This window comes from Bactrocera dorsalis, chromosome 4 (assembly GCF_023373825.1).
Source record: "Bactrocera dorsalis isolate Fly_Bdor chromosome 4, ASM2337382v1, whole genome shotgun sequence".
NCBI lineage: Eukaryota > Metazoa > Arthropoda > Insecta > Diptera > Tephritidae > Bactrocera > Bactrocera dorsalis.
In genome coordinates this window covers 3,957,854-3,984,939 of record NC_064306.1, presented here as the reverse complement: position 1 = coordinate 3,984,939, position 27,086 = coordinate 3,957,854, and the positions used below count along the sequence as shown (strand labels likewise).

The window sequence follows — 27,086 nt, the reverse complement described above, 5'->3', positions numbered from 1 at the left end:
TAGTATTTTCTACAAACTTCTTCAGCACCTTCTAATTTACTGCAATTTTCAGTAACTATGCGCGTTTTTTCTTACTGACAAACGCCCGCTACAAACGACGTTGCATTTGCGTGGGCGTTTAAAATATTCCGCCAACAAATGCGTTTGACAGCTGCAGCTTTGGCCAGCACATTTGTTACGTTAATTTATACGCTTAGGAAATGAAATTCCAACTCAATTTTTCTTGTTGCGGGCATGCAGTGGCGCTAAGCTCATGTTCCTTAGTATATAATGCAAAAATGAAATGCTGTTAATAGCAAAATTATGCGCATAAGATTTGTAGAAGATTGTGAGCAAATAGGAGAGAAAGATATTAGCAGTTTTCTTACGAAACGTATGTAGATGGATAAGGGGGAGGATTAAGTTGTGTTTGGATAAAAGAAAACAAATATCAAAGTTGAACACCAGATGACACTGAGGTCTTTTAAATATTAGATATAAAGGAGTATGTCTTATGTGATTTATACAGGAAAATATAGCAGAAACAATAAAGAATATATTTAATATCTGTTAATAAAAAGTATGACTAATTTGCACTTACCCCAATATTTTTTTCACGTCGATTGCTGCACTTTTGCTGCTTTGCTTCAGTTGTTTTGTTGTGTTGCTATTTATTAGTAAATAAGTTCATTTATTTGTATAGTTGGTATATAAAATCACTTTACAGGCTGTTCAGTTGCAATTTTGCTCACCACTCTCTCTCTCTCCCTACGTTGCCAATTTTCACACAACAAACTCGCTTGCTTTAATTAGCTTACTCCTCGGCTCCTCTCAAAAGTTTCTATACACACTGTTGCCGTTTTTGTATAGCGTGCTTGCACACCACTTGCTATGTTGCCAATTTTCACTGTAAGTTTATTTTCCGTGTTTGCATGCAATTTTCATTTAGGTTTTTAGTAAGCTTAAAGCATATATTTTAAAAATATTATTTTCGTCTATTTACGTACTTGTTGCAGTCAATTACTTGTTGGCGTAAATTTGACGTAATTTTTGAAAAAGTTTAAAATATTTTAAATCATTAAAAATGTTCACTCATACGCTGAAATCACTTCTTGCTATTTAATGTGCGATAATCACTTGTCGCATTGGCGGTTTGCGTTACACGACGACTTCTTTTTGTAAATATTATTCGTTTAAAAAGTTTAAATTTGGCCTTTTTAAGCTGCTAATGTTAACCGATTTATTTGCGCGCACTCACACACAGTAATAACGTGGCTGTATTCGTCGTCTTTTGTAGTCGTTGGAAGTACGCTTGTTTTCGAAAAGTTTTCACTTTCGTCTAAAATCTTGTTTACAACACTTTTGGTGTTTAAAATATGGTTTCTTTTTTTAATTTTCTAGTATTCGTTTATATATTTTAGTCTTTTTTCTAGTATAACTGTTATTACATATATATATGTATATATAAAATCAGTTCCGTTTTTATGCCATTAAAATCTTAGACATCCATACAATGATTTTCCCTTTTGTTTTTGTAATATTTTTTGTATTTTTTATAGAAAACTTGTACACCTATTTGACTTACGAGACATTCAACGCTTTCGTTGCGTACTTTTCGTGGAATAAATTCTTTAATGTTCAAATATGCTATGTACTGTAGTATATTTTTAGGCGCTATGAAAAGTACAAACATACACAAACACCGAAAAAATCGTTACAAATTTTTATTATTTATTATTAATTACTTTCTGGTATTTTAATATTTACGTAATAATACTGCAAACACTGTACGTGGTCAGTTCGTGTATAGCTTGCGCTTGAAATGCAACGCTGCGCCTGCACCGACTATTTACGGGCGGCACGCAAGCTTGCTTGCTTTTGGTAGTAGAAATAGTAGTAGAGTAGTAGTAGTAGTAGTAGTAGTGATAGTAGTATATTTGCTATGTAAATGTTTTTATTTTTAAATTATTTTAATTTTTTTTGTTGTTGTTCTTATTGTTACTGTTTTAATGATACCGTACTAAATTGCTTTTCTATTGCGTTGATAATGACTGCCGTTATAATTTCACTCTTATTTTATGGGCGCAAATCACTCTATAGCTTTTAAGCTTGGCAGCTTTTTATTGAGCTTTCGCTGGTGCGCTTTGTCTTTTGGCGAACAAATAATATATATTTTTTTAATTTTCGCTTCGCTTTTTCTATAAATTTAAATCACTTTGAATTCACAACTAGGAAACGCGGTCGCTATTTTGTTGTAACCTTTATAAACTCTCGCCTTTGTGCACTCTCTCTTTTCGCTCTTGCTCGCGTATGTATTCGGAATGCTCACTTTTAATGTCAGTGCTTTTTATTCGCTTGACGCTTGGCTGTTACGAGAAATCATATAAGAACAACCGAAGATGTTTGACTTCTAGGAAAATATCGTAAAATATTTTGAAATGTTTAATTATCGATATATATGAAAATGTATCGATTGGTAATGCCTTTTTAAAAGTATTTGTGCAAAAATGTTCACGAATTGTTCATTTGCTTTATGATTGTTTTGATATTCGTAGATATATCACTTGCGCTTAATGATTGCTTTTTTCTCTTTCGTTTGCTCTTTAGCTTTTTGCTGTTGATAGCTCAGTGGATCGTATACTCAAGCAGCTGAAAGAGAGCGAGAGAGTTACAAAGTGTGTGTGTGAGCTTTTGAAATAAGTAGAATAATGAATGAAATATTGACGAAGACGAAAAGCTATATTTAAATGTATTAAATAATAAAAATATAGAATGAAAATATATTCGAAATCAAAAAAAATATATAACAAATATTTAAAAAATATAAAATAGTGGAAGTCAGATTACAAATATAGAGAGAATAACTTCAAGAGTAGAGTTTATAATTGTATAATGTAATATACGTCGAAAGGAAGAAAAAGGTAAACGACTAAAGAGCATACTGACAAAAAACTTAAGGGCCGTTTTTTCAATGTCTGCCATGCGTCACTTAAGTTCTGGTTAACTTGGCCAAGACTCCTTTTAACGGTAGAGAACCTTTTCTGGTTACTTGGCCAAGACTTCCTTCGTTAGAGAACCGTTTTTGAAACCAGAGCTTAACTGACAAATGGTTGCTAATCAGATATTGAGAAAACGGCCCTGAGTTCCATTAAAATTGCAAAACTGATTCTCTAATGAAGTTTTTTCAATAAAGCAAAAATTCGTCTAAGGAAAGAAAAATTTTCGTCTTTCGTTGTTTTGTCCCCTAAAATGCAAAATAATGTAACAGCAATTTTCATAACTTTACAAGAGAAGGAAAAACGATATAATAGAAGACACCCATATTGAAACAAATTTTGAGTTTCGGTTATAGAATGGTTATGATAAATGGTTATATATTGGTTATATCTTATAGCAAAAGCTTAAAATGTGATGCATACATACATATATATAATATGATGTAGTGGATCGTAAGTAATAAAAACTCAGTTTCGATTTTGTAGGCGATATTTTATGAAACGACCACAAAAACTCTTCACAATCATTTTTTGTTGAGGGAAATAAATCTTATAAAATGGAAAAGAAAACGAAGGGAGAAATAAGATAAAATAATTTATAATTAACACGATATGCTTTCGAAAGCTTTTAGAGACGATTTTGAACAAAATACTATAAAATCTGCACTAAAAAGTGTATGTGAATCAAAAAACGTATTTAAAATTACGCACTTACCTATATATACATCAACAAAAAATACAATTTTCAGCTGTTTTCAAGATATTTTTCGAAAGCATGATTTTTTTGAGAAAAAAATACATTTTATAATATGAAAAGAATGAATCTAATAATATGAAGAAATTGTAAGAAAAATTTGTAAAGGCGAAAAATAATAATAAAAAATAAAAAAAAAATAGTGCCTTCATCGAACGGAAAGAATGTTTTACTTCGGATATTGATAAAATGGTGAACATTACTAACTGCACTGGAGAGAATTAGAAAATGTCACACAATCGACGGAGAAGCGAGCATCGAAGTAAAAATTATTCATAGAAAGATTTTTTTTACAAAAAAACGAAAATTCGATCAAAACATAATTTAGAAAGCATATCAACGAAAGGACGAATTGACAGCTTAAGCTAAATTTATAAAAAAAAAATATTAAAAAAAAATTACAAAAATCCAAAAATTTGTTAAAAATTATTTAAAAAAAAATATTCATAGAAAGGACGAATGTATATAAGAAACAATAATTTTATACGAAAAGTCCTTAAAAACTTAAAATCAATATGATATTTAAAAATAAAAAAAAATAAAAAAAAAATATTATATTAAAAAATATGGTATTTTAAAGAACAAAAGATGCTAAAACTCATTATGATTAAAATAATAACAAAATAATTTTCAAAAATATTAAAAAAAAATTAAAAAAACTCGAAAACACGTATAAGTAAATTTTATTTTTACGTTAAAAACCTAAAAATGCTAAAATTCGATAAAGAAGTTAAAAAAAATTTAATTATACAAAAAAAAATTTAAAAAAATTTAAAAAAAATTTAAAAAAATTTAAAAAAATAATTTTTTAAAAATTTAAAAGAAAAAATTAAAAAAAAAAATTTAAAGAAAAATAAAAAAAAATGTTTAAAAAAATTTAGAAAAAAAAAGCATTAAAAGAAAATTAATTTAAAAAAGGGAAGAACCATTTTTATTTTTTTTTTTTAATTTAATTTTTTTTTTTCATTTTTTTACATAAAAATTTTTTTTAACTTAAAAAAAAAAATAAAAAGATGTAAAACATTAAACTATGCAAAATATTAAAAAAAATATATTTAAAAAATATAAAAAAATATTAATAGAAAGAATTTTGATATTCGATATTTTTTTACGATAAATCTGAGAATGCTAAAATTAAATGAGATGATCAAAAAAAATATTAGAAAAAAAAGACGATAGATTGATCAACGGAAATAAAAACTTAAAACTCTATTGCCTTCCAATATAGTATTTAAAAAGGAAAACATTTTTATAAATTATTCATTGATATTCATTGAAGGCACATATTAACGCACAGAAGACAGAAATCTAACATCAAAATAATTTCTGTTAAAAACAAATAAAAGTTTGAACTATTTTTCAATGGGATAGTAACTTCATTCTGCATACACACACAAGTATATATATAATTTGTTGTATACATAGTGCCACACCCCACACCACAAAGTCACATGCAAGCCGCTAGCACTTACCCTGTTTAAAGCCGTTGTTGGCAAAAGTGTAAGCTGAACAGCTGTTCGACGATGAAATCTTCCCGCTGGAATCCTCAGATGGCTTTACGCGAATTACGCTTTATTGATGCTTCAATACTGACGCTGTGTTGCTGTTGTTGTTTTGAAAAATTTCGGCGTTTCAGCCGAGATATGCATGCAATGGTGGAAGGCCAACTGAGATGCCGTTAAAGCGCAACAAATTTTTCCAAAAAACTTTGAAAAGTTGCCAAATTAAGTTTGGAGCTTTTGTTTGTAATGACTCAAAACTTGAAGAATTGTGAAGATTGCATGAATGATTTTGACAACTTGGAAGTGTGGCTGCTGCGACGCTGAAACGTAATGTTGCTTCAAACTAACGATTGTTGTTGGTTTGCTTACTGTTTTGCACACACCCGCCTGATCCTGATCGTGGTATGCCGTTCAGCCACCGGCTATTGGATTTTGAATTTTTTTGGAATACTTGAAATTTTTGCGCAAAATGAAAATCTTGCCGACAATAGAAGAATTGCTTATACGATTCACTTGGCTGCACCGGCTGCTGCGCTTGCTGCTGCTGCTGCTGTCGTTTCAGTAACCTTTGCTGGCTGTTGTTTACCGTTATTCTTGTTTGTTTGTTTGTTGTTGTTGTTCTACGAAACAAGGAGAAATCATATAGCGACGCAAATTATAAATTATATGAGTAGAATAATACAAAACGCGCTTAAAAAAGAGCCGCGTTTGCTTTTGGATACGTCGAAGACCGCACTCGTACTCGTACTGAAGGAGCTGTTTGTGCCAACGGCTAGCTGCCACAACATGTCATTTGTTGAGGAACCGAAAATTTCGAATTCGCAATCGTAGGCGAAGACGAAGGCTGCTCAGCGACGAGCGCCAGCAAGCCCGACGAGTGTTGTAACGAATCGCGACGAATTGCAAAGCAAGCGGCAGCGCAGCCTAATGCAGTCGGCGGTGTCGGCATCAGCCGATTGTTGTTGCAGTAGTCTTTTGCCAGGTTCCAGGCAACTGTTTTGCGTGTTTATGGGTGTGTGTGTGTGTGTGGCGCGCCGTAAAGTATGCAATTCTGCTTGCTGCACAAAGCGGACTGCAAATGGTCGACGCCGCTAGAAATTAGGCGAAAGCACGCAAAAGCTCAGGAGCTTTTTCCTGCAGCCAGGCAGCCAGCAGCCGGCCAGGTAGCTTGTCAGCGCAACAATAGCAGCAGTGCAGGAGCCATATGCATTGTCGGGTCACTGGTGCAGCAGTCGGGACTGGCTCAGACCGGGAAAGCCGGCCGGGTTGCAAGTAGCAGCGTTGCGGTGAGGGTGGTGGCAGAGCAGTGTGGCGGTAAATGCAGAACATTTTCGTAAATAGAAAACAATAGTATGTATGCATGCATTTGTAGATAGGAATTTATAGCTGCAAGCGTACATAAATACAGAGTATGTAATACGATTGTATGAGTAGTTACAAAAAAAAATTGAAGAGAATTCGTTTGTGGCAAAAAAGTAAAGTTTGTATTGCAAATTGGTCCTTAAAAAACTATGTCTTCAAGTTTACATATACATTTTATATGATTCTAATGTTTTTCCACAAACAAGCATTGCGTCAATCACAATATATTCGAGTAATTCGAGATTTAGAACAATAATTTGTGTGAAGCAGTTATATGTTTTGAAATCGAGGAATATTTTTCAGAATACAATCGAATTTAAAAGCAATATGAGCATTCAATCATAGCATCAATCATTTATATGATAACAAAAAATCAAAAAAGTTTCCCCACATTGAGCTAAAAACTTAAAATATAGCATTAGAAATGATTTGCTTGCATTTATTAATAGAATATGGGTCTTCAATCAAAACATCAATCATTTATATGATTACACAAAATCAAAAAAGTCTTTCAAATTGCACTAAGAGCTTAAACAATAGCATTAGAACTGATTTGCTTGCATTTATTAATAGAGTATGGGTCTTCAATCAAAACATCAATCATTCATATGATTACAAAAAATCAAAAAAGTCTTTCAAATTGCGCTAAGAGCTTAAACTATTGATTGGAACTTTTGTTTTTGGTTAATTATTAGCTTTTTAACAATCAATCATGGCAACAAGCACTACCTTATAGTTAATAAACATTGTGGACCAGTACTTTTAACAAATCAAATATTTATATTTATATGCAGTTGGATTTTTATTTTCAAAAACAAAAAACATTCAATCTTGATTGAAAAGCGCTATCAAGCATGGCAGCAATCAGTCAGCCAATTTTGCATATTCAAGCAACAAGCTTTGAATACTTTTGTAAAAAAAAGTAACGTTTATACAAAGATTTTAACTTCAATCAAGGCTTCAATCATTGTTTTACACAACTTACAATTTAAGCATAACGATGTAACGTTATTTGACATAACAGCAATGAATTTTGCGTATTCAAGCAACAAGCATTGAATAATTTTTTAATGAAAAATAGCGTTTATACAAAAAGTTCAGCTTCAAGCATGGCTTCAATCATTATTTTACACATCTTATAATTCAAGCATAACGATGTAACGTTATTTGACGCAACTGAACTAGACTCACAAACAGTAAAAACTAAAAATACATTTCAACAAAGGCTCAATCATTGCTTTAATAGTCTGTTGTTCAACAGCAATCATTATTTTTAGTTAGTTTGGTGATTTTTTTTTTGTTTAATATTCAAGGTATATAACTTTTTAGTTATTAAAAAATTCGCATACGTCAATCAATCAAAGCGCTCAATCAGCTCAATCTGCTTTTCAAATAAAATCCAATCGATTGCCTTAATTATTTTTAAAATCAGCTGTCAAGCATAACGAATTCAAACGTTTAATAAAACGTTTCCAATGCCTGCATAAAATTATTTCACACACTCCACCCTACCACTACTAACGGTACACTCTGGATATGCATCCCTTAAAAGCACACTCGCGCTCACTCCCTCCATTGGAGCTCACCTACTTTTCTAGCCCATTATACACTTCAAGCTTTTGCAATAAATCACATTTTCAAATCAACTACGACGACAAGCATTACAGCATCAACTCGACTACATATCTAATCTATAGTACCGTTTGCTCTCCTTTGCGTCTGCTTTTGATGCTCATCCTTTCCATTTAGCCTATTTATGTTGGAGGATTTTTCTACATTTTACACGCTTATCTATAAATCCGAGAACTTTGGACGGCCACAGTAAATATTGCTTAATATCTAAATCCTCCACATCATTAACAAAATCCACGCGTCGTCAGCGCCTTCGTTGAGGAGCGAGTTAAAGAGCGGGCGGGTGGGTAGGCGCCGGATACGGAGCAATGCAGCGGCATCCCAATCGCATTATATAACGGTATATTTATATATATTTACAGCTATATTAAGTACAATCCTGTTCCATTTATTACGTGTACCTAGAAAACGTAATTTTATTTCGAGAGAAAAAAAGTCCTGCAAAGTGCAGCATGCACCTATATTATCGATTTTGCATTTGAGGAGTACGCAGTATTGAGAGAGAGAGAGAGAGAGAGAGAGAGAAAATACCACAGAGTGAAAATAGGAGAGAGCAAATAAAACGATATGAAAAGTAACTGCATTGCCGGTGCGTGTATTGCTGAGCTTGAAAACAGAGCGAGGAAGTTATTGGATACATTTAGTAGTAATGTAATTAGGGATGCCAAAAGTCGGAAAAGATATATGTATATTAGGTATAAAAACTATATAGTACTAAGAGCGCTGATTTTTGGTATATGTTTAGGTTCTTGAATGTAGAAAAGTAGCCCATGTACTATTTAATATCCACACCAAAGAGTCTACAACTTCTCGGTTAGACTGTAGCCCAACATTTAGTTCGCTTACCACCACTACCCTGGACACTAGCTTTGAATCCTAGAACCAAGCTTTACATCACGACTCAGTTGGAGAAATCTAATAGCTCGCAGTGAACTGGTCTGAAACCCTGTTCGATGACGAAAAAATTCTTACAAGGCTCTTTCAAGACCCTCTGATATTATAGATGAAAAAAAATTGAAAATTAATTTGGATTGGATTTGAAAAAGGCTTGGTAGACATCGAACACAACACGAATCTTGCGAGGCTGAGAGAAACTAGGTTGAAGTATACTGGGGTTCAGGTATGCTGCGGTCGGAAAGTAGAAGTTTCGATTGTAAAAAAAAATCTCGCACTGGCTACAACGTCCCGATTTTGAGAATCGAACTAATGTAACACAAGCGAGAGAGGCAACAACTTTGAAGAAGGCTTGCAGGATATTGAACTTGCTTGGAACGCTACTTCAGACGCGTAAGAGTTTAGACAGAGGGATACCAAGTGGAAGGATGCGGAATGGAATCTGGGTTTTACAGTCGGAAAATAATAGTTTCGATTATACCGAATGCCAACCAACGATATATTAGCATAGCAAGGAAAGAATCAACCATCAGCTTTCGTAATCAAAGTTCTCCGAAGCTTTTCACGAGGCATTTTGTTGACCTGTTCATCACTTTCAATCAGCTAATCAGTCATCATTTAGAAATCTGGATATTGTTTGTCTAAACTTTAGCATGATTTAAAGATACTGAAGAGACAAGTTAGGGTCTTATCCGCATTTTCCGTAGAATCAACATCTTCAGCAATATTTTTTTAAAAGGAAGCCGGTAATGTACCAATTCACGCCCAGTTGGCAACTCTGACTGTAGGTGACCCAGCAAGCAAGCACTCAGAGCCAAAGCGAGCGAAGTCGCACACGAGAGCGCAATCACAGCGCGACGAGAGTACACGCGCCAACGCCTACAACTACCGTTAAGCACACTTACACACGAACTTTGCACTACCGTTGATTGCAACAAAACAGCAGCAACAGCTATTTGAAGTAAATAATGAAGACCTGGCATTTGCCAACCGAGCGCCCTCCCAAAGCCCCCCTCACATCACATAGTGCATACATAGTTGCCATAGTGGCAACAACAAATGAAAAGAGAGCTTCGGAAAAATGCCGTGTGAGCGCAAAGGCACGCACATACGTATAGCCGGCGTAAAATGAATAACAAATGCAACAACAACAAAAGAAACATACAGTGTAAACCGTTAAGGCAAACGGAAATCTACGGGAAAAATATGGAGCAAATGCGTCAACAAGCAATTGGTAAGTGTACTCGTATATAATGAAGTTGAAAATGGGCGGTTTTCGGTTTGCAGCAAACTCACACACACACACACATACATACAAGTGCGGTTGGAAAACTATGTCTCTGGCTCTGTAATTGTTCAATGCGCTTATGGGCGATTCTGGGTTCGTTTTATAAAGGATAAGCCGCTTGAGCGCTTGCAATCTGTGGCTCTGTGTGTGTGTGTATTTGCTGGGAGCCCACAAAATATGATTTAACTGTGCCAATTGCTAAATCGGCTAGAAATGTAAATCGCATGTACAAATTTTTGATTTAAAGAAAGTGCACGAAGAGGGTTGAAAATAATGGATTTCAAGGAACAAAATAGATTTAATGGTCTTTAAGACTTTGCTATCGATGGCACACAATCTATATGTATGTTTATAAAGTGAGGTTAGGCTCGCTTAAGCTTCTAAAAAAATTGAAGATGCACATAATGGGTCCTATAACGTCGGAGAACACCAGTGTCAAGGCTGAATTAGAACAGAGTTCTAAAGTCTTTATATCGTTAGCTTATAAATTGAAGTTCAAGACGACGACTTCCATACTTTTGAACCTCTATAGAAAGGGAGAATACCTCTAACCGCAGCGATAAGTGACTAAGATAAGAGATAAGTAAGTTGAAAACGTTCCATATTTAAGACAATCTAGGTCACAAATACACTTCTCCAACCTACTGAATGGCAGTGAAGGCATAACATCAGGAGATGGCGAACCCGATTCCCCAATCGATGACGATGGAGCCGACGTTCCATTGCCCGACTATGAAGAAGTTCAAATAGCAATTACCGTCTGAAGAACAACAAAGCAGCGGGGGCGTTTGAATTGGCGGCCGAGCTATTCGAACACGGTAGCGAAGAACTGATAAAGCGCATGCATCAGCGTCTTTGTAAAATATGGTCCGACGAAAGCATGCCCGACGTTTGGAATTCAAGTGCGCTTTAGCGAATCCACAAAAAGGGAGACCCCACAATTTGCGTCAACTACCGTGGGATAAGCCTCTTCAACATCGCACATAAGGGTCTATCGAGCGTACTGTAAAATGTTAAAGCCCACCCAACAAACTGATAAGATCTTATCAGTGTGACTTTAGACCTGGAAAATCAACAACCGACCAGATCAGCATGCGCAAAATTTTGGAAAAGACCTGTGAAAAGAGAATCGACACTCACCACCTATTCGTCGATTTCAAAGCTGCTTTCGACAGCACGTAAAGTAGCTACATTTGTGCCGCTATGTCTGAATTTGGTATTCCTGCAAAACTGATACTATGGCGTTAAGAACCACCAAAAGCTCCGTTAGGTTTGGACAGGACCTCTCCGAGCTGTTCGATACCAAACGAGATTTCAGTCCAGGCGACTTCTTCAATCTACTCTTGCGGAAGATGGTCGACATTGACATGGCTACGCAGGTTAGGTCATGTCGTCCGAATGGACGAAAACATTCCAGCTCTGAAAGTATTCGATGCAGTACCGGGGAAGCAGAGGAAGAGCAAGGCCTCCACTCCGTTGGAACACCAGGTGGAGAAGGAACTGGCGCCACATTGCGAAAGAAGGTCACAAATAGTTGGAATTGATACTTTACTAAGAGGTCAAGGTAAAATTTATAAACGATTTTCGGTACTAGGACCTCCATTGAAATTATGAACACAAGAAAAATCCTAACTCAGAAACCTACCGAGAATAAATGGGACGAAACTTGTGAATTTGTTGGCATTATGCATTCAAGACAGCTTGAGAGATATCTTAACCGAACGTGAGGAACTTTGATCAAAGCGACGACTACAGAATCTAGTAACTATTTTTTCTGTATCGAGCTCAGTAAGGAAAGATCAGAGTATTTGTGAATTTTTGACCAGAAATTCCTTTTTCAGAGGTAAGAAAAGGGAAGGATTGTATGGAGGTACTAAGTTTCTTAGAAAGTGGCTTCTAATTATTAGGAATAGAGCTTCTCGAGCCTTAAGAAAACTGAAGAGAATATTTACCTTCATTTGTAATTTGTACCTGTATTGCATGTAAGACCTTTTTTGGTCAACCGCCGAGTATGACCTCATTTGGACCGCCTCATCACAGCGCTTTTCTTTTTCAAATTCCCCATTTTCTTACACCCTTTGCTTAATCTGCAATAAGTACACTCTTCAACGTCACTATGAGTTGCCTAATTACAACAATATGCCTCGAGCTGTCAGCTGGAGAGCGCACACATGTTCCTTTGCCAAATATTTATGAAATTCTGTGCATGAGAACCGCCCTTTTCTGCAGCACAAAGCATTTAAGGTATTCTTGTTTGTATTTCATTTTGGCATTTTTTTGCACTCAACTCAAGCCTCAAGCCACTTTAAGTGCAAAAATTTCTTTACTTGCAAAAAAATAAAAGCTAAACATACGCTCCAATCAACCCTGGCGTTGCAGCGAACGGGTGGTGGGGAAGTAGCGAAAAAAAATGTGGCATAATTGCTTTGAGTGATGGCGGCGTAAGCTAATTTGTCGCACCAAAAAGTGGCACAGCTTCCAGAGCAAATTTCCGTTAGACGAGCGTACCCCCCGACATGTGTTTGGTTTTGGGCAAAGAAGTGGTTTCCGTTTCCGTTCGCTTAAAAGGGACTTAGAAGTTGAAAAATCAAAATAAAAGGGTCTAAAGGGACAAAAAGAGTGTTAAATAAAAAATTAAATGGGAAATAAAATCACAGAAAGAAAATTGGAGCAAGCGAAAGGTGCACAAGACGCATATGGATGTGTGCGTGTGGGTCGGTGCAAAAAGTGGAGCGCATACATAGGCGAGGGCTAGAAGTGATTGTGAATGATTGAGTGCGACGAATGGCGAGGAAAAAGTTAAGCAAATGAAAGATTGGCAGGAAGTGTGGGGAAACGGGAATTTTAGTTGAAAAATTAATAGAACACGATACTACGCACGGCACAGCAATCAGTTAGACTTATTTTTATATGAATTTTGGCGCTTTTAATATTTTTTAAGTACGGATTTTTGAAATAATTTTTATTAATTTTTTCATATTATTTTATGTCAGATTTTTTTTTATTATTTTTTTCTGTTTTTTATTATTTTTTTATCTATGATTTTTTTATTATTTCATTCTTGATTTTCCATAATTTTTTTCTTAAGATTTTCTATATTATCCCTGCTTGCCTCATTATTTTTCTACTTTTTCAAATTATTTATTTTTTAACTAAATTTACTATTATACTTAAGCTTAAGATTAAGCTTTCTGATATATTTATAAACATTTCATTTAATTACTTATGTTTTATTCCTTGTTTGTTATTTGTAAAAAAAAATATAATTTGAGTTTTTATTGTTTTTTCTTTATTTTTATTTATTTTAAAACTTATATATATACATATGTATGTATATAAATTTATTTTTTTATTTTTTTTAGTTTTTCTAATATATGTATTAGTATGGTATTATTTAATTTACAACAAGTTTTTAGTCATATTTACATATTTTTATATTTAAATATTTTAAATTATCATTATTACTATTATTATTGTATACTTTATTTTATATATATTATTATATTTATAATTTTTTTTAATATTTATATTTTAATTTTATATTTTTTTTTTAATATTTTAAAAGATCTGATTATTATTTATTAAATAAAACAAATGTCATACATTTTTATTTTTTATATATTTTAAATTTATTTTTACTTTGTCTTTATTTTTGTAATATATTTAATAATTTTTATTTTTAATATTTATATTTTCGAAACAACATTTTTCTAAAATTAAAAGCTCAATTATTTTTTTACTATTAAAAAAACATTTTTAATATTTTTTTTATATATTTTATATTCTAAATTAATTTTTGTTATTTAAAATTTTTTTAATTGTTATATTTAATATTTTAAATTTATTTTTAATTGGTTTTTATTATTTTTAATATATTTAATAATTTTTATTTTTAATTTTCTAAACAACTTTAATATGGTAAATTGGGTAAATTGGCTTTATTCTATAAGCTTGCTATTAAATTTTATTGATTACACTATTAAAGTATTTATTTTTAATGATTTTTTATTTATAAAAAAATATTTTTAAACATTTGCATTAATTTTTATTTTTTATCTTATATTATATTTTTTTTTATTTTTGTTTTTAATTGTTAATATTAAAAAAAATTGTATTCTTTATATTTTCTATTTAACTTTCTTTCAGCTTCAATAAATTCCATTTTTATTCTTTTTACTCAACTTAAAACTTCTTACTCTAACTTATTTTGGTCTCCAATTTAATTTTACATTTATTTATTGTTCTTGCGCCCACATAAATTACACCCTATGGGTCACTAAGCTGCTGTGCGCAAAATAAGAAATTAATTCCGTATTTTTGGCCCTGACAAAAGCTGAAAAGCTAAGTAAATAGTCTTAGGCGCCCAAAATTTGAAATGCTAATTTTAGAAGCAAAAGAAAAGGCGAAGAGTTTAGAATACACAAGAAGGTATTGGTTTGGAAATTTTGCGTATTATTTAAAGGATCAATAAAAAAGTTTGTGTAGCAACTTAAAATTTGCAAATTTTTTATGAAATCATATTTTTGGATCATATTTGGAAATTTCAAAGAGATTAATATTTTTTCTAAAGAAAATGATGTAAATAAAAATTTTTTTAATACGAACTTTTTTCATAAATTTTAAAATTTTAAAGTCATAAAGCACATACCCTCACATAAAAGCACACAATAACTATTTTCCAAAAAAAACTTATAAATTTCACGATTTCAAGTGGAAATCACAAATGTATGGGAGTATTCCCGCAGCAAATTTTTTGCATACAAATTTAAGCAGCTTTTCAGATATTTAAATTTAATAGGCATTACTTTAAGCTCATATACCTTCATGTATGCTCTAAACACAAGTATACACATATATGTATGTACATTTGTATGCCTGTGCGTTTCAGCTATCAATCGTTCGACGATTTCCACCCATCCAATCACCAAAAATAAATAGAATTCTATTAATCAAACACATTCAAATACTGCCCCACAGACGCCTCAACGAAATTCACCAATTTATACAAGTATATCTACATACATACATATGTGTAAGATTTTCGCAAAATTCCAACTACACACCACAACCGCCGCGCTCCCCCGCCCACAAAGTCAATTCAATGCAAATGGCTTTGGGGTTGCACGCCTGGTTGGTCCTATTTTTGGGGCGAAGTGTTCGCCTGTGCGAGCTTTGCTGAATTTCTTTCTTTTTATTTTCACAAAAACCACATATGTATGTATGCACATATGTATATGCAAAGGACATATGCAGGTATGTATGTGTGAACCCCAGCTACGGTTTTTAATATTCAACGTTTGTAGCTGAAATCTGCTTGGCATTCAATGAAGGTGTCTACTCGCTGTGCGCACCGCCCGACGGAGAGGTAATATGAAAATCTGCATTCGGTTTTGGATAATTTCTGCATCATACAAATACACATACGAGTACATACCTACATTTATACATAAATATGTGTGCACATATAACGTTATTCGAATGTTGCTGAGGACAGGGATGCTCGTTTCGAATTTCATATATGCAAACGGAACTCATTTGGGATACTCGACGATTTATATTATTATATATGTATATTATGGCTGTGGCAATAGGGTGCTCCTATCCGATAATCTCTGGCATGCACAATAACCAAGAGCTTTGATGCTAGGACTGTGCCGTTCCCACGTAACCGGAACGGACCCGGATTTTTATCCGGCCAAGGACTGTGAACTCGGCTGAATTCTGCCGCTACAATAACAACAACAACATCCTAGGACTGTTCGCACAACAATCGATTCTACGTAAACGGAACGGATTCGGATATTTAAGGTAGCTTGGATCCTAAGAGCGTTGGCATGTCTGTCGGATCTACGAAGACGGAGCGGATTCGGATACTGATCGAACCATTACTGTGGTTCTTGTAGCGGTAGAAAACATTCCTGAAATATTTTGGAGGAATGCTACGCAGTTAACAGTTCTTGACCGTATAAAAATCAGTATTCGTTCCAGTTTCATGAACCCGTGACATGACCTTTGCTCAGTCTAACTGTTTCATATAATAGTGATTCGATCTTGTTGGTGATACATTGATCGTCCGGTCCATTGGTCCGTCGGTTAGAGCTGTTACATCGGTATCTGTATGAATTCCATAAAAATGCTGCCGCTAGAAATGAACTTGCTTGGGTTACCAAGAAAACCAAGGACGGCCACGAGATGGATTGATGTTACCCTTTGTGGCTGAAGTCAAAACAGTTTAAAAAACAAAGCATTTGTTGTGGAGTTAACGATTTTGAAGGTTTACTGATTTGAGTGAAAGTGTCAGTTTAAGTCCTCGCTGCTGGATAACGGAACGACCTACTGATGACCAAACTGGAGCTAAAACTCGAAGTTTTTCTCTTAGAAGATGAAGTCAGCGATCGATTTAGAGGTGTGGTTGTGTGAATTTCTCGGACTTTCGGTTGTTACATGAGATAAAATTAAAATCTCCTCGAGACTATTTTGACACAACCTTTCCTCAGGCGATATTACAAGGACGTCAAAGTCCCGTTTTTCATCAAATTAAGACGTCATAACGGCTTTTTGTGCAATACTTTTCTAATCGTTCCTAAGTGAAATATTTACTTGAAGTGAGGTTAAGCTTAGCTTGAACGACAGGCCTTTTCGAGAATAATATTCTTTATATAATTTCAGTGCCACTTTGATATCGCAACATGTCCGATTTGACAAATTCAGCAATTTATTAGCATTTTCACTTAACCCTGTTCGCCCCCCCAGCGTCGTAATAGCTTGTAGATTAAAGAATTTTCCATGCATGCATAAGCGAGCGCCAAAGCAGAGGCAGAAGCAGAAGTATTTATGCCCTCAAGAAAATTTCGTATGCAAATCAAAGGCACTCACACATGCAAACATAAAGAGCATAAAGGTATGCGATGAAACTTCGTCAATTTACCTAGAAAAAATGGGGTGTAAATACGAATTGAAGTAAGGACTGCAGGCGAAATGATTTACTGCATAAGAGAGTGCTAAATTGAGTACTTAATTAAGAGTGATACGCGTACTTATGGTAAATATGCGTGATTCTTGTGAGTTATGTGTGCATAAACGCTTATATAGAAAAAAATTGTATATGTGAGTAGGCAAACGCATGAGAAAAGGAGGCAGAAAAGTATAAAGAAAGTTTGCTAATTTAATTGGAGACTCGAGAAAAATATCAAAGAATTAAGTTTTGCTAATTTGTTTTTTTTATTTTTTTTTTTTTTTTTTATTTTAAAATTTTTTTAATTTTTTTTTATTATTATTTTTTTTTAATATTTTTTATTTTTTTTTAATTTTTTTTTAATTTTTTTTTTTATTTTTATTTTATTGGAGACTCGAGGAAAACATCAAAAAATTACAAATATTGCAAGTTTATAATTAATATTTTGGCTTCAACTTCTTGATGTTTTTAATTTTTGTTTTAATATTTATTTCTTTCTTAATTATTTTTATTTTTTTAATTTTCTTATTTTTGGTTTTTGTAATTTTTTTCTTATTTCCAATAACATTTATACATACATACGTATGCTCGTTGTACATACAAGCGTTTTTCATACGCATATTCAACATCTGGCCACACTACATCACATGCATTGTTTATATTGTTGACATTTGCAATGCTTGGACAGCTGGCAGGCAATTTTTCAGAGCGCACATGTTTATTTTTTATTATTATTATTAAAAATAGAGTAAGCAACAAAACTAGAAAGCAGGCAGCGTAAAAACAACAACATTCATATTTAAAATAAACAGAAATAAAAAGAAAAAAACAATAGAGCGTACCAAATGGACCAATGGATGTGGGCAAGTCAGCAGTGAGGATGCGCTGGTCCAAAAGGCCGTAAGTGGCACGCATTGATTGTATGGCAAACGGAAACCGGAAAACGGCCTGCGGCAATAGAATCGAAATTAAAAGCAGCTCGACTGCATTGGGCGTGGCAGTGGTGACGATGGCAGTGGTCACAGCAATAACAAAGCGACGGACAAGTAAAGCGGCGGAAATGCAAATGTTGGACAAACAACAACAAAATGTGCATAGCGAAAAATATTTTACAAAAACAAGAAGAAAACAAATTTTAGAAACTTTTACACAAGTGATACGCCACCCACTGTTGCAGCTTGCAAGCGCGCATTGCAGCATTTATAGCGTAAACTTGCGCAAGTGCGTGTGTGTGTGTGTGCGCTGCTGTTAGACGAAGTTTTATTATGCTTGATAAGCCTGTCTTGTAATTTTGTGGCATGCAAAAGGGATGAGATTTGCATACCAAACAAGGGTGATGCAGACAAATATATATGTACATGTACATGTGTATATACATATGTATATGAAAGCATGTGCCTGTATAGCAGCCGAAAACGTAACAGCAATTGTATGTAGCAGCGCAAAAGCACAGTTAAATGTAGCTGCAACGCAACGCGCATTTGCATATGCAAAGCAGTTGTGGCAGCGCGGCATGAAGGGTATGAAAAAGTAGCTATAAAAAAGGCGCAGCGTTTACAAAGCAATATTTGCTCATACCAAAACGAAAGCAACAACAGTACCACCACGCCGTATAGCAAACGGCAAACAGCCATCAGCGGCATTAACTTTCATAGCAACGCCGGCAACTGCTGCGCCGCTGTAACCACCACCGGCAGCGGCGCGTGTCAGCGGTCCATCAACTTGCTGCTGCTCCTGCCATCGCCATTCATTTGTCAAGTTGTAAAATTTTCTAAAGTTTCAATGCTTTTTACCACACAACCAACAACAAACTCTAGTTGGCATGGCGCGTCAACCGCCTGGGCGGCCAGCGTCTGTTGTGCCAGTTGGCAGCGCGTAGCTTTAAAGCCTTCTTGTCTCAGTAGTCACCTCACTCCGAGTGAGCTGATTGGCTTTTCTTACTCGGCAGCCGTTTTGCTTGCTGCTTGCTGATGTGCGCCTGGTAAAATTTGTAATTTGAATAATTTCTGTTGCGGCTGCCGAAGTGGTGAGCAAAAAAAAAAAAAATAGCTTATAAATAAATGAGCGTATGCTGCTTGCTTGTTGGTTTGCCTGCCTGGCTGGCGGGCTGCGTTTGGCGTTTGTGGTAGCGTTGATGCGCGTGTTGGGCGCAGCTTTTTTCTTCTATGTTTTTTCTTCTTTTGAATCATTGAAGAAGGATGTAGAAGGCGTAAGGAGGAAGAAGAGAATATTGAGATTTAGAAACAGTTTCTTTTTCTTGAGGAGGAGAGGTCCGCAATGCTTAGTCCTCCGCGCCTCTTGCTGCCTTTTGGGTACCACTCAAGCGTTTTACTCCAAGTATTAGCCAGTCGTTTTGGCTTATACAAAGAGTACCTTGATTAAAGTCTTATGCCGAGCTTATATGAATTTAGAGCCAGAACTCTGGATCATCTCAATCATTACGACGGTAGAATGACAGACAATAATTTTAATGGAAATTTAGCCATTTATAGGACTAAGATTTAAAATCCTGTTATTGTATACTGTTGTAGCGGCAGAATTACACCTAGTTGGCAGTGCTTGACCGTATAAAACATCCGGTTCCGTTCCGGTTTTGTAGAACCGACTGTCGTGGGAACGAATGCAGTCTACTCATCTCCTGCGGTACACTATATACCCAAAATCAGTATTTTTTTGTGTTTAATTTCGAAGCCACGATCAACTAAGAATGGCCGCGCGTTCAATATACTGAGCTAAGGAGGTACAGATGTCGATATTCATGGACTTTAGGACCCTATATGTTAGTGATTTACTGAGGTTGCTGTTGTTGTAGTAGAGGCAGGATTCTGCCAGGATGACCGGATAGAAAATGCGCGTCCGTTCCGGTTTTGTAGACCCGACTATCGTGGGAACGGATTTACTGAGGTTCTTGACTACCGGTTATGTAGACCAAAATACGTTTTGAAAACGATACGAAGTCTTATTTTATGGTTGTAGTGTAATTGTAGTTGTAGACATGCACTGCGCAATTATCATGAATATATACATATTTTCGGGGACTTTCGATACATAACCCAATGTTTACAGTTTTCTCTATTATTTTTATTATAGTTCATCTTTGTTTTATTTTTTTCTCTTTTATTATTATTATTATTTTAATTATTTTTTTATTATTATGATTTTTTCTTTATTATTATTTTATTATTATTATTTTTTTTTATTATTATATTTTTTTCTTTATTATTATTTTTTTTAGTCATATTCTGTAAATTTTTTTTCGTTTTTATATTTTTATATCTTTTAACGCCGCAAATCCTTTAACTGTCCCACTGTTCGTACCAACCTTCGTAACAGCCCAAGCGAATTTTCATTTTCACACCCAATTTTAATCAGCCAAGTGGAAACTTGTTCCAACCCCACTGCGGATCAAATAATAACAACAACAACAATACCCTTCGGCACAAACAAAAGCGCTTTTCCAGCAAGTGAGCGCTTTTTCCAAACAATGTCAACAAAACTCGCTGCTGCTCAGTAGGATGCGCATGCATTCGTCAACAAACAAAATAAAGTCAACGGGAAAAGCACAGAATGGAAAAGGTGAAAGAAGGAAAAGTCAAACACGTGCAAGGAAAGGGCTGCGCATGCGTAGCAGAACACTTTTTAAAAGAGAAGGGTTGTTAGCTTGAAAGGAAAAGGTGCTGCGAAAAAAAAAATAAAAAACTGAACTATTTAAGTTTCGATGTGTGCTTATGGATTTGGGGTTGATTTGAAAGGCTTTTATTGTGTCGCACTTTAATATGACTATTGTAGTCTTGCAACAGCGAAAGCAGCACAATGCAAACTAGTTTAGCTGCACCACATTGCAAAAAATAATTTTTTTTTAATTTAAATTGAACTTCAGAGCGCTGAAGCGTTGTCAATGTAAATGAAATGAGTGACAGTTGCTAAGGAAACCGTTTCCTTGCGTTGCTTTCGATGTTGCAAGCTACAAGTGAAGCGAAAGTGTACGTGTTTTGTTAAAATTAAAAAAAAAGAGTTGATGTAGGGCAAAAGGACACGTGCAATGACACGCGTTGTGCAAATGAATGAATGAATATGTAAATTTAAATGAATTCATGCTGAACATATGAAGCCACATAATGCCGCTTAACTTAATTAGATAAAATCTTAAACGTAAAAACGCATAAGCGTATTAACAAACAAAAGCAAAGCTAAATATTACACTTAAATATTTATATATAATAGATTCAAAGTGAATATCAAACATTTAGCATTTTTTGTGTATATTTGTATGCCCATTTATTTAACCACGACTTGGCATAGCTTTATATTTAAATTAAATTTAAGTAATTACAATGGAATATGTTGGCATGTAAATAATTATATAGTAATAACAATATTATTTTATTATTATGTATTACAAATTAAATTGAAAGTGTCAATTTGTGGCCGTAGCAAATCATAAATCGACAATTTCTAAAAAAATTTTAAATTTAAATAAAAATTCTTACTTTTCTAGGAAAAACAAAATTTATTTAAGTAATATTTACTCAACGTGTGCCATTGAGCGGTACAATATTGCCAGCAACGGCTGGCGGGGTGACTACATGTTTCACAGCCTGTGTAACCGCCTCCAAGGCGGCCGGAACTGGCACATTTGCTACGACATTGCTGGGCACATGAAAGAAATACAACATGAAACCAGCAGCGAGTAGAAAATGTGCAGCCAATATGCCGATTATGAGGAATAACGACAACTTAGAGTTACGCAGCGCAGGAGTGAGCACGAAAATCAGCACGGAGCCCGAGAGTAGAGCGGCGGTAATGACTAGTAGCCATTGTAGCAAGCTAATCTGTAGCGCGAGAGATGCAAAATACATATTGTAGAAATATTAAAGGTTGATAGTTGCAGTAGACGTGTATTACCCACCTGTATAACCCACAATACGGAGACAGGTATGTAAATAAATAGCGAATAGCCGTAAATGCACATTAGTGACAGGAGGGAGGGCGAGTAGTCGGCCTGTGGACGCAAAGGATTATAAAGAACAATATACATACATACATCTATATATAATATAAAATTATTAAAAGACAAACGCTTAAGGACTTACGCTTTCAGTTTCCACATCATCGGTAATGGGTTTGAGACTATACTTAAAGAGCGCCCACAAGGCGATGGGGAAAAGATTGGCATAGATGAAAATACAAGTGGCGGCATAGGAGACTAAATGGAAATTATAACGCCAGTGGTAGTTGTCATTGGCGTGCTGTAAATAACTTGCGATATTGCCACTTATGGCAATCGAAAAAATCTGAGAAATTTTTTTCGTGTCATACAAATATAGGTATAAATATATAGAAAAAAAATCACAGGGTACTCACCAGCGTTACTGTAATCCAAAACGGTCCGTACAAGTCAGGATTTTGGCCAATGCTCGAACGCAAATAGTTGCCACCAGCACGCTTTGGTATCATCGAATTAGCAATGCGCTCTATCACCACATAAGTATCCACATTAAAGAATTGCTGATAGTATTCAAGTGTAAGAAATGACACCTTGTTGCCGGCGCCAGTATCAGCGTCACCACCAGCGCCGCCACCGCCTGCTGGGATATTATTCATATTTCCAGCACCACCTGCGTTGTTGCTGCCACTTAAGATGCCTGCAGAATTGCTCATGTCATAAATCAAATCGTTGAGTGCATTACTGCCGCGCGTTGCACCTGCAGAACCGCTAGAATGGGTGGGCGAGTTCACATTTATTTGTGCCGGTGGGCTACTCATGCTGGGTGTGCTATTATAATCACGAAACTGTAGTAGATCATCTGCACCACTAGTTTGCATTTTTAATCGCACTAATTTCGTATGAAAAGCTTAATTTATATAAAAATTAATTTATTTGTGAACGACACGTAAATGACAATCAGTATTATTTGTTTGCTGAACTACGTTGACGAATCATATGTTGTTGCGTTGCCAACTACTTTGCGTATACTTTTTGTAAACACAGGGTTGCATACATTAAGAAACAGATTTTATCTGACCAAAAAATTGAAACAAGTTTTCGATTAAGTTTTGATGAAATAATCGATAAATTAAGAGTACTATCGAGATATTGTCATCACCAAATTAATTTTGAAATTGAGTGACGGATTTTACTGTAAATTTTCCTAACAATTCGTAAAAATCAAAAACGTGTTAGTTTTATAAATTTTATTAGACTATACAAAATGTTTTATTATTGTTTTTGTACGTTTTTAAGCTTTTATTATAATAACTTAATTTTATGTGTATATATAAGCAATGCCTTTACAACCGGAAATAACCTGATGTACTTCCGAAAGCGCAAAAAAATCAATAGCTGACTTTAAGGTAGATTAGATAAGTAAATGAAGGTTGCACCGCGACCTAGGGTCTATTGTGCCTTGACCTTACAATAACAAAATGGGTTGATTAAAAGCAGTAAAGCAGTATTTATGCCTTTTGACCGCACGATATACTTTATTCAAAATCTAATTCATAGTTTTGCAGTGATGCACTTTATTCAGACTCTTAATTAAATAATAAAAATATCGACACTATATTCTCAGTAATTTATACTCATTGCCTGAACATCAAATTGAAACCATGCAGCGACTTTAGCACCATTTGCGACTGCAGCACCAACTCTTCATGTGGATCGCGCAAGTTTACCTCAAAATTGCACAAAATCTGCACCGTCAACATTTTCATAATAAGTAATGCATAATTACGACCTATACAAATGTGTGGGCCACCCGAGAATGGCATATAAACATATGGCGGCAAGTGCTCCTTCTGTGTTTGCGCGAAACGCAACGGTTGAAACTCATCCGGCTTATCGAAATATTGCGCATCATGTGCAAGTCCATACAAATCAATCCAAAGTGTTATACCAGCACAGTAGCGCCGCCCACCGATCACCGTATCGCTAGTAGTCTGGCGTCCCGTGAGCGGCACTACAGTGTAGTAACGTAAGACCTCTTTGACGAAAAGATCCAAATATGTCAAACGATTGAGTGCTTCGGCAGTGAGTTCCGCACCAAGGGAGAGCTGTTCTTCAATTTCTGTCAACAATTTATGCTGTTCCGCCGGATATTTACCTAGACTGTAGAGCACAAAACACATCGCTGCTGTGGTGGTGTCAACACCCTGTATGATATGCAGTTATTTAATAGTATTTCTGTGGTTTCATGTGCATGAAAATTACTCACCGCAAACACAAACGTATTCACCTCGTCACAAATTTCGCTGCGTGTCAACCCTTCCCCGCCTATTTGAGTGGTTAACAGTGTGTCCAGCAACGTACGACGCTGCTTGCGTATGCCTTCCTCGGCTGGTGCCGTAATAACGCCAGAAATCAACGACTCCTCTTGTTTAAGTGCCGCGATGCGCTCATCAATCACAGTAGCCATCAGCTGATGTATCACTGCGACAGAGGCGCTCAGCTCGCGATACATATTTGTGTGTTGAAATATGAAATCCAGCGCCAATAGTGGATTCGTCATGCGTTTGAAGAGCAGTTCACTGGTTCTGTGGTGTTGTAAAGACATTTGTGTTTAACAAAAGAAAATTTTGAAAAATTCTCACAAATTACCGACTTGTGAAAAGCATGCGCATAGCTATTATGTGGATCCGTGAGCGAGTTCAGCTGTTTGCCCATAGAGGTTTCTAAAAATTGCAAAGCGGTGAGGTCTAAAAATATTTACGGCTATTAATTAATATCCTTCACCTACCTACTATCGCATCCAGTACACAAGCGAAGAGATAATCACTAACTTCTACTGAGCTGCCCTCGGTCGCACGCAGTTTTCGCACCAACTCCTCGCCATGCTGCGCTATCACGGGTGCAAAAGTATTTAGTATATTTGCATGAAAGGCGGGACTTAGTGCGCGTCGATGAGTTTCCCATTGTTTGCCTGGCGCAAAACAATGAAAAAAAGTTTCGTTATTATTTTCTAATTTATTTAAATAATTTTTGCAGCTTACCATGACTTATCAGCAGTCCATTACCGATTAATACGCTTAGTTGTTGAAATGCCACCGGTCTCGTTAATGTCGTGTCATGCAAAGCTTCACGCGTCTCCGCTGGACTATGCAGAAAGACCCATAACTCCGGCCCGAGCCATAAACGATAAGTTCCACGGTATTTAGCGCGAAACTCTGCGACGATTTTGAATAAAGCTGTGCGAGTGTGTAAGTTTAGAGAACTTTATTTAAAAGCTTAAAAGATTTAATTTTTTAAATACACTCCTCCAAACAATATCTATATTTTTTTTTGGTTTTTAAAAACAAAATTCTTAAAACACTCACATTCCGGCTTCAATTTGCTGATCATTTGCACATTACCGACCAACGGCAAGGCCCATGGTCCGCGTATACGTCTACCGACAGTAAAAACCGGCCATTTAGCGCGTATAAAATAGCACGCCGCAAAGGTTAAAAATATAACTAGCACCAACGACATGTTTTTAGTTACATAGAGATGTGTAATTTTTTATTGTTCAGTTTTCTGTTATTGGGAATTTTTTTTTAATTTATTTTTGTATATGCTTTTTTAAAAATTTATTGAATTAATATTTTATTTTTTATATATGGTATATTTTTTGTATTATTTTTTTATTATTTATGATCTTTTTGTTTAATATTTTTGAAAATTTATTTCCTATGCATTTATTGCATTAAAATTTTATTATTCAAAATTTTCTGGATATTTTTATTTATATTTTTTTATTAAAATAGTTTTTGCTTTTAACTACGATAATTTGTTGTTTAATTAATTTTATTTTATTATTTATTTTTTTAATTTTTTTTTATTTTTTTGAAATTTATTTTATTTTTTTTTAAATTATTCAATTTTTTTTTATAATATAATAATTTTATTTAATTTCGTTAAGTAAATTTGTATTTTTTTATTGTCTTTCTTTAAAAAATTTTTAAATTTATTTACAGTTTAATTATCGTTTGCGTACTTTTTTTACTCACACACACATACTTTACTAATACCGTTCAATATGGTTTTTAATTTTTGCTGTATTTTAACCAGTTAGAGCGGCAATAAAGATTTACGTGTGCACCAAGCGATAAGCTGCGCTAAACTGATCGACTTAGCTGCAGAAAAGCAATATTTTTTAAAATCTATATACATACATACATATACACATATACATACATATGTGCTTATCCACGCTTGTATGCACCAAAAAGCTACCTTGAACTCTTTTAATTACTGTTATTGCGTAAACAAGAATTTGTGTGTCTAAGCTAAAGAATTATTTAAAAGCCGGCTTTTGATATACTTTTATTTTTGTAAATTATGTTCATCTATGATTTTGATTAATACCATTATATTATCAATTTTTTAAATTTTTTTATTTTTTTATATACATACATACATGTACATTTTTTTTTTTTTTTTTTTAATATTTATTTTTATTTTATAATATTTTCAATGTTTTTTTTTATTTTTTTTTTATTTTTGAAATTTTATTTTTTTTATTATTTTTTTTTTAGTTTAATTTTTTTTGTTTTATTTTTTGTAATTTGAATTTGTTATATTTTTCCATTGCCCTTTTAGACGTCTTCTATTTTTACTATGCCGCATCGCAGCAATCATAAATCAATCGATACAATTGACGGCACAACAATTTATTTATTGGCACAATAATACGTTCAAAACAAAAAAAATTGTTGCTTGGTTTGCACTACTGTGCATAGACTAATA

The 27,086-nt window shown here is 34.4% G+C and overlaps 3 protein-coding genes across 3 annotated transcripts in view; all 3 read right to left on the bottom strand.

The window, feature by feature from the left end:
• The window catches only part of LOC105232053 (ELAV-like protein 2), a 76,466-nt gene extending 70,485 nt beyond the window's left edge, over positions 1-5,981 (bottom strand). The window contains exons 1-2 of the mRNA XM_049456477.1: positions 5,202-5,981; positions 581-2,628 (exon numbers count right to left, since the gene is read on the bottom strand). The gene's annotated coding sequence lies outside the window, so the exon portion shown is untranslated. The remainder of the gene's footprint in view (positions 1-580; positions 2,629-5,201) is intronic.
• Positions 5,982-21,614: 15,633 nt separating this feature from the next.
• LOC105232052 (protein YIPF1) lies at positions 21,615-23,332 on the bottom strand. The gene is made up of 4 exons (XM_011213628.4): positions 22,727-23,332; positions 22,456-22,656; positions 22,272-22,364; positions 21,615-22,194 (listed from the first exon to the last, which is right to left on the bottom strand). Exons 1-4 carry the CDS (start codon positions 23,186-23,188, stop codon positions 21,892-21,894), a joined length of 1,059 nt encoding a protein of 352 aa, XP_011211930.2. The 5' UTR covers positions 23,189-23,332; the 3' UTR covers positions 21,615-21,891.
• Positions 23,333-23,864: 532 nt separating this feature from the next.
• On the bottom strand, positions 23,865-26,696 carry LOC105232227 (probable cytochrome P450 311a1). The gene is made up of 6 exons (XM_011213857.4): positions 25,676-26,696; positions 25,352-25,546; positions 25,099-25,281; positions 24,964-25,033; positions 24,577-24,895; positions 23,865-24,514 (listed from the first exon to the last, which is right to left on the bottom strand). The coding sequence occupies exons 1-6, from the start codon at positions 25,827-25,829 to the stop codon at positions 23,945-23,947; spliced, it is 1,491 nt and encodes a 496-aa protein (XP_011212159.3). The 5' UTR covers positions 25,830-26,696; the 3' UTR covers positions 23,865-23,944.
• Positions 26,697-27,086: the final 390 nt, after the last annotated feature.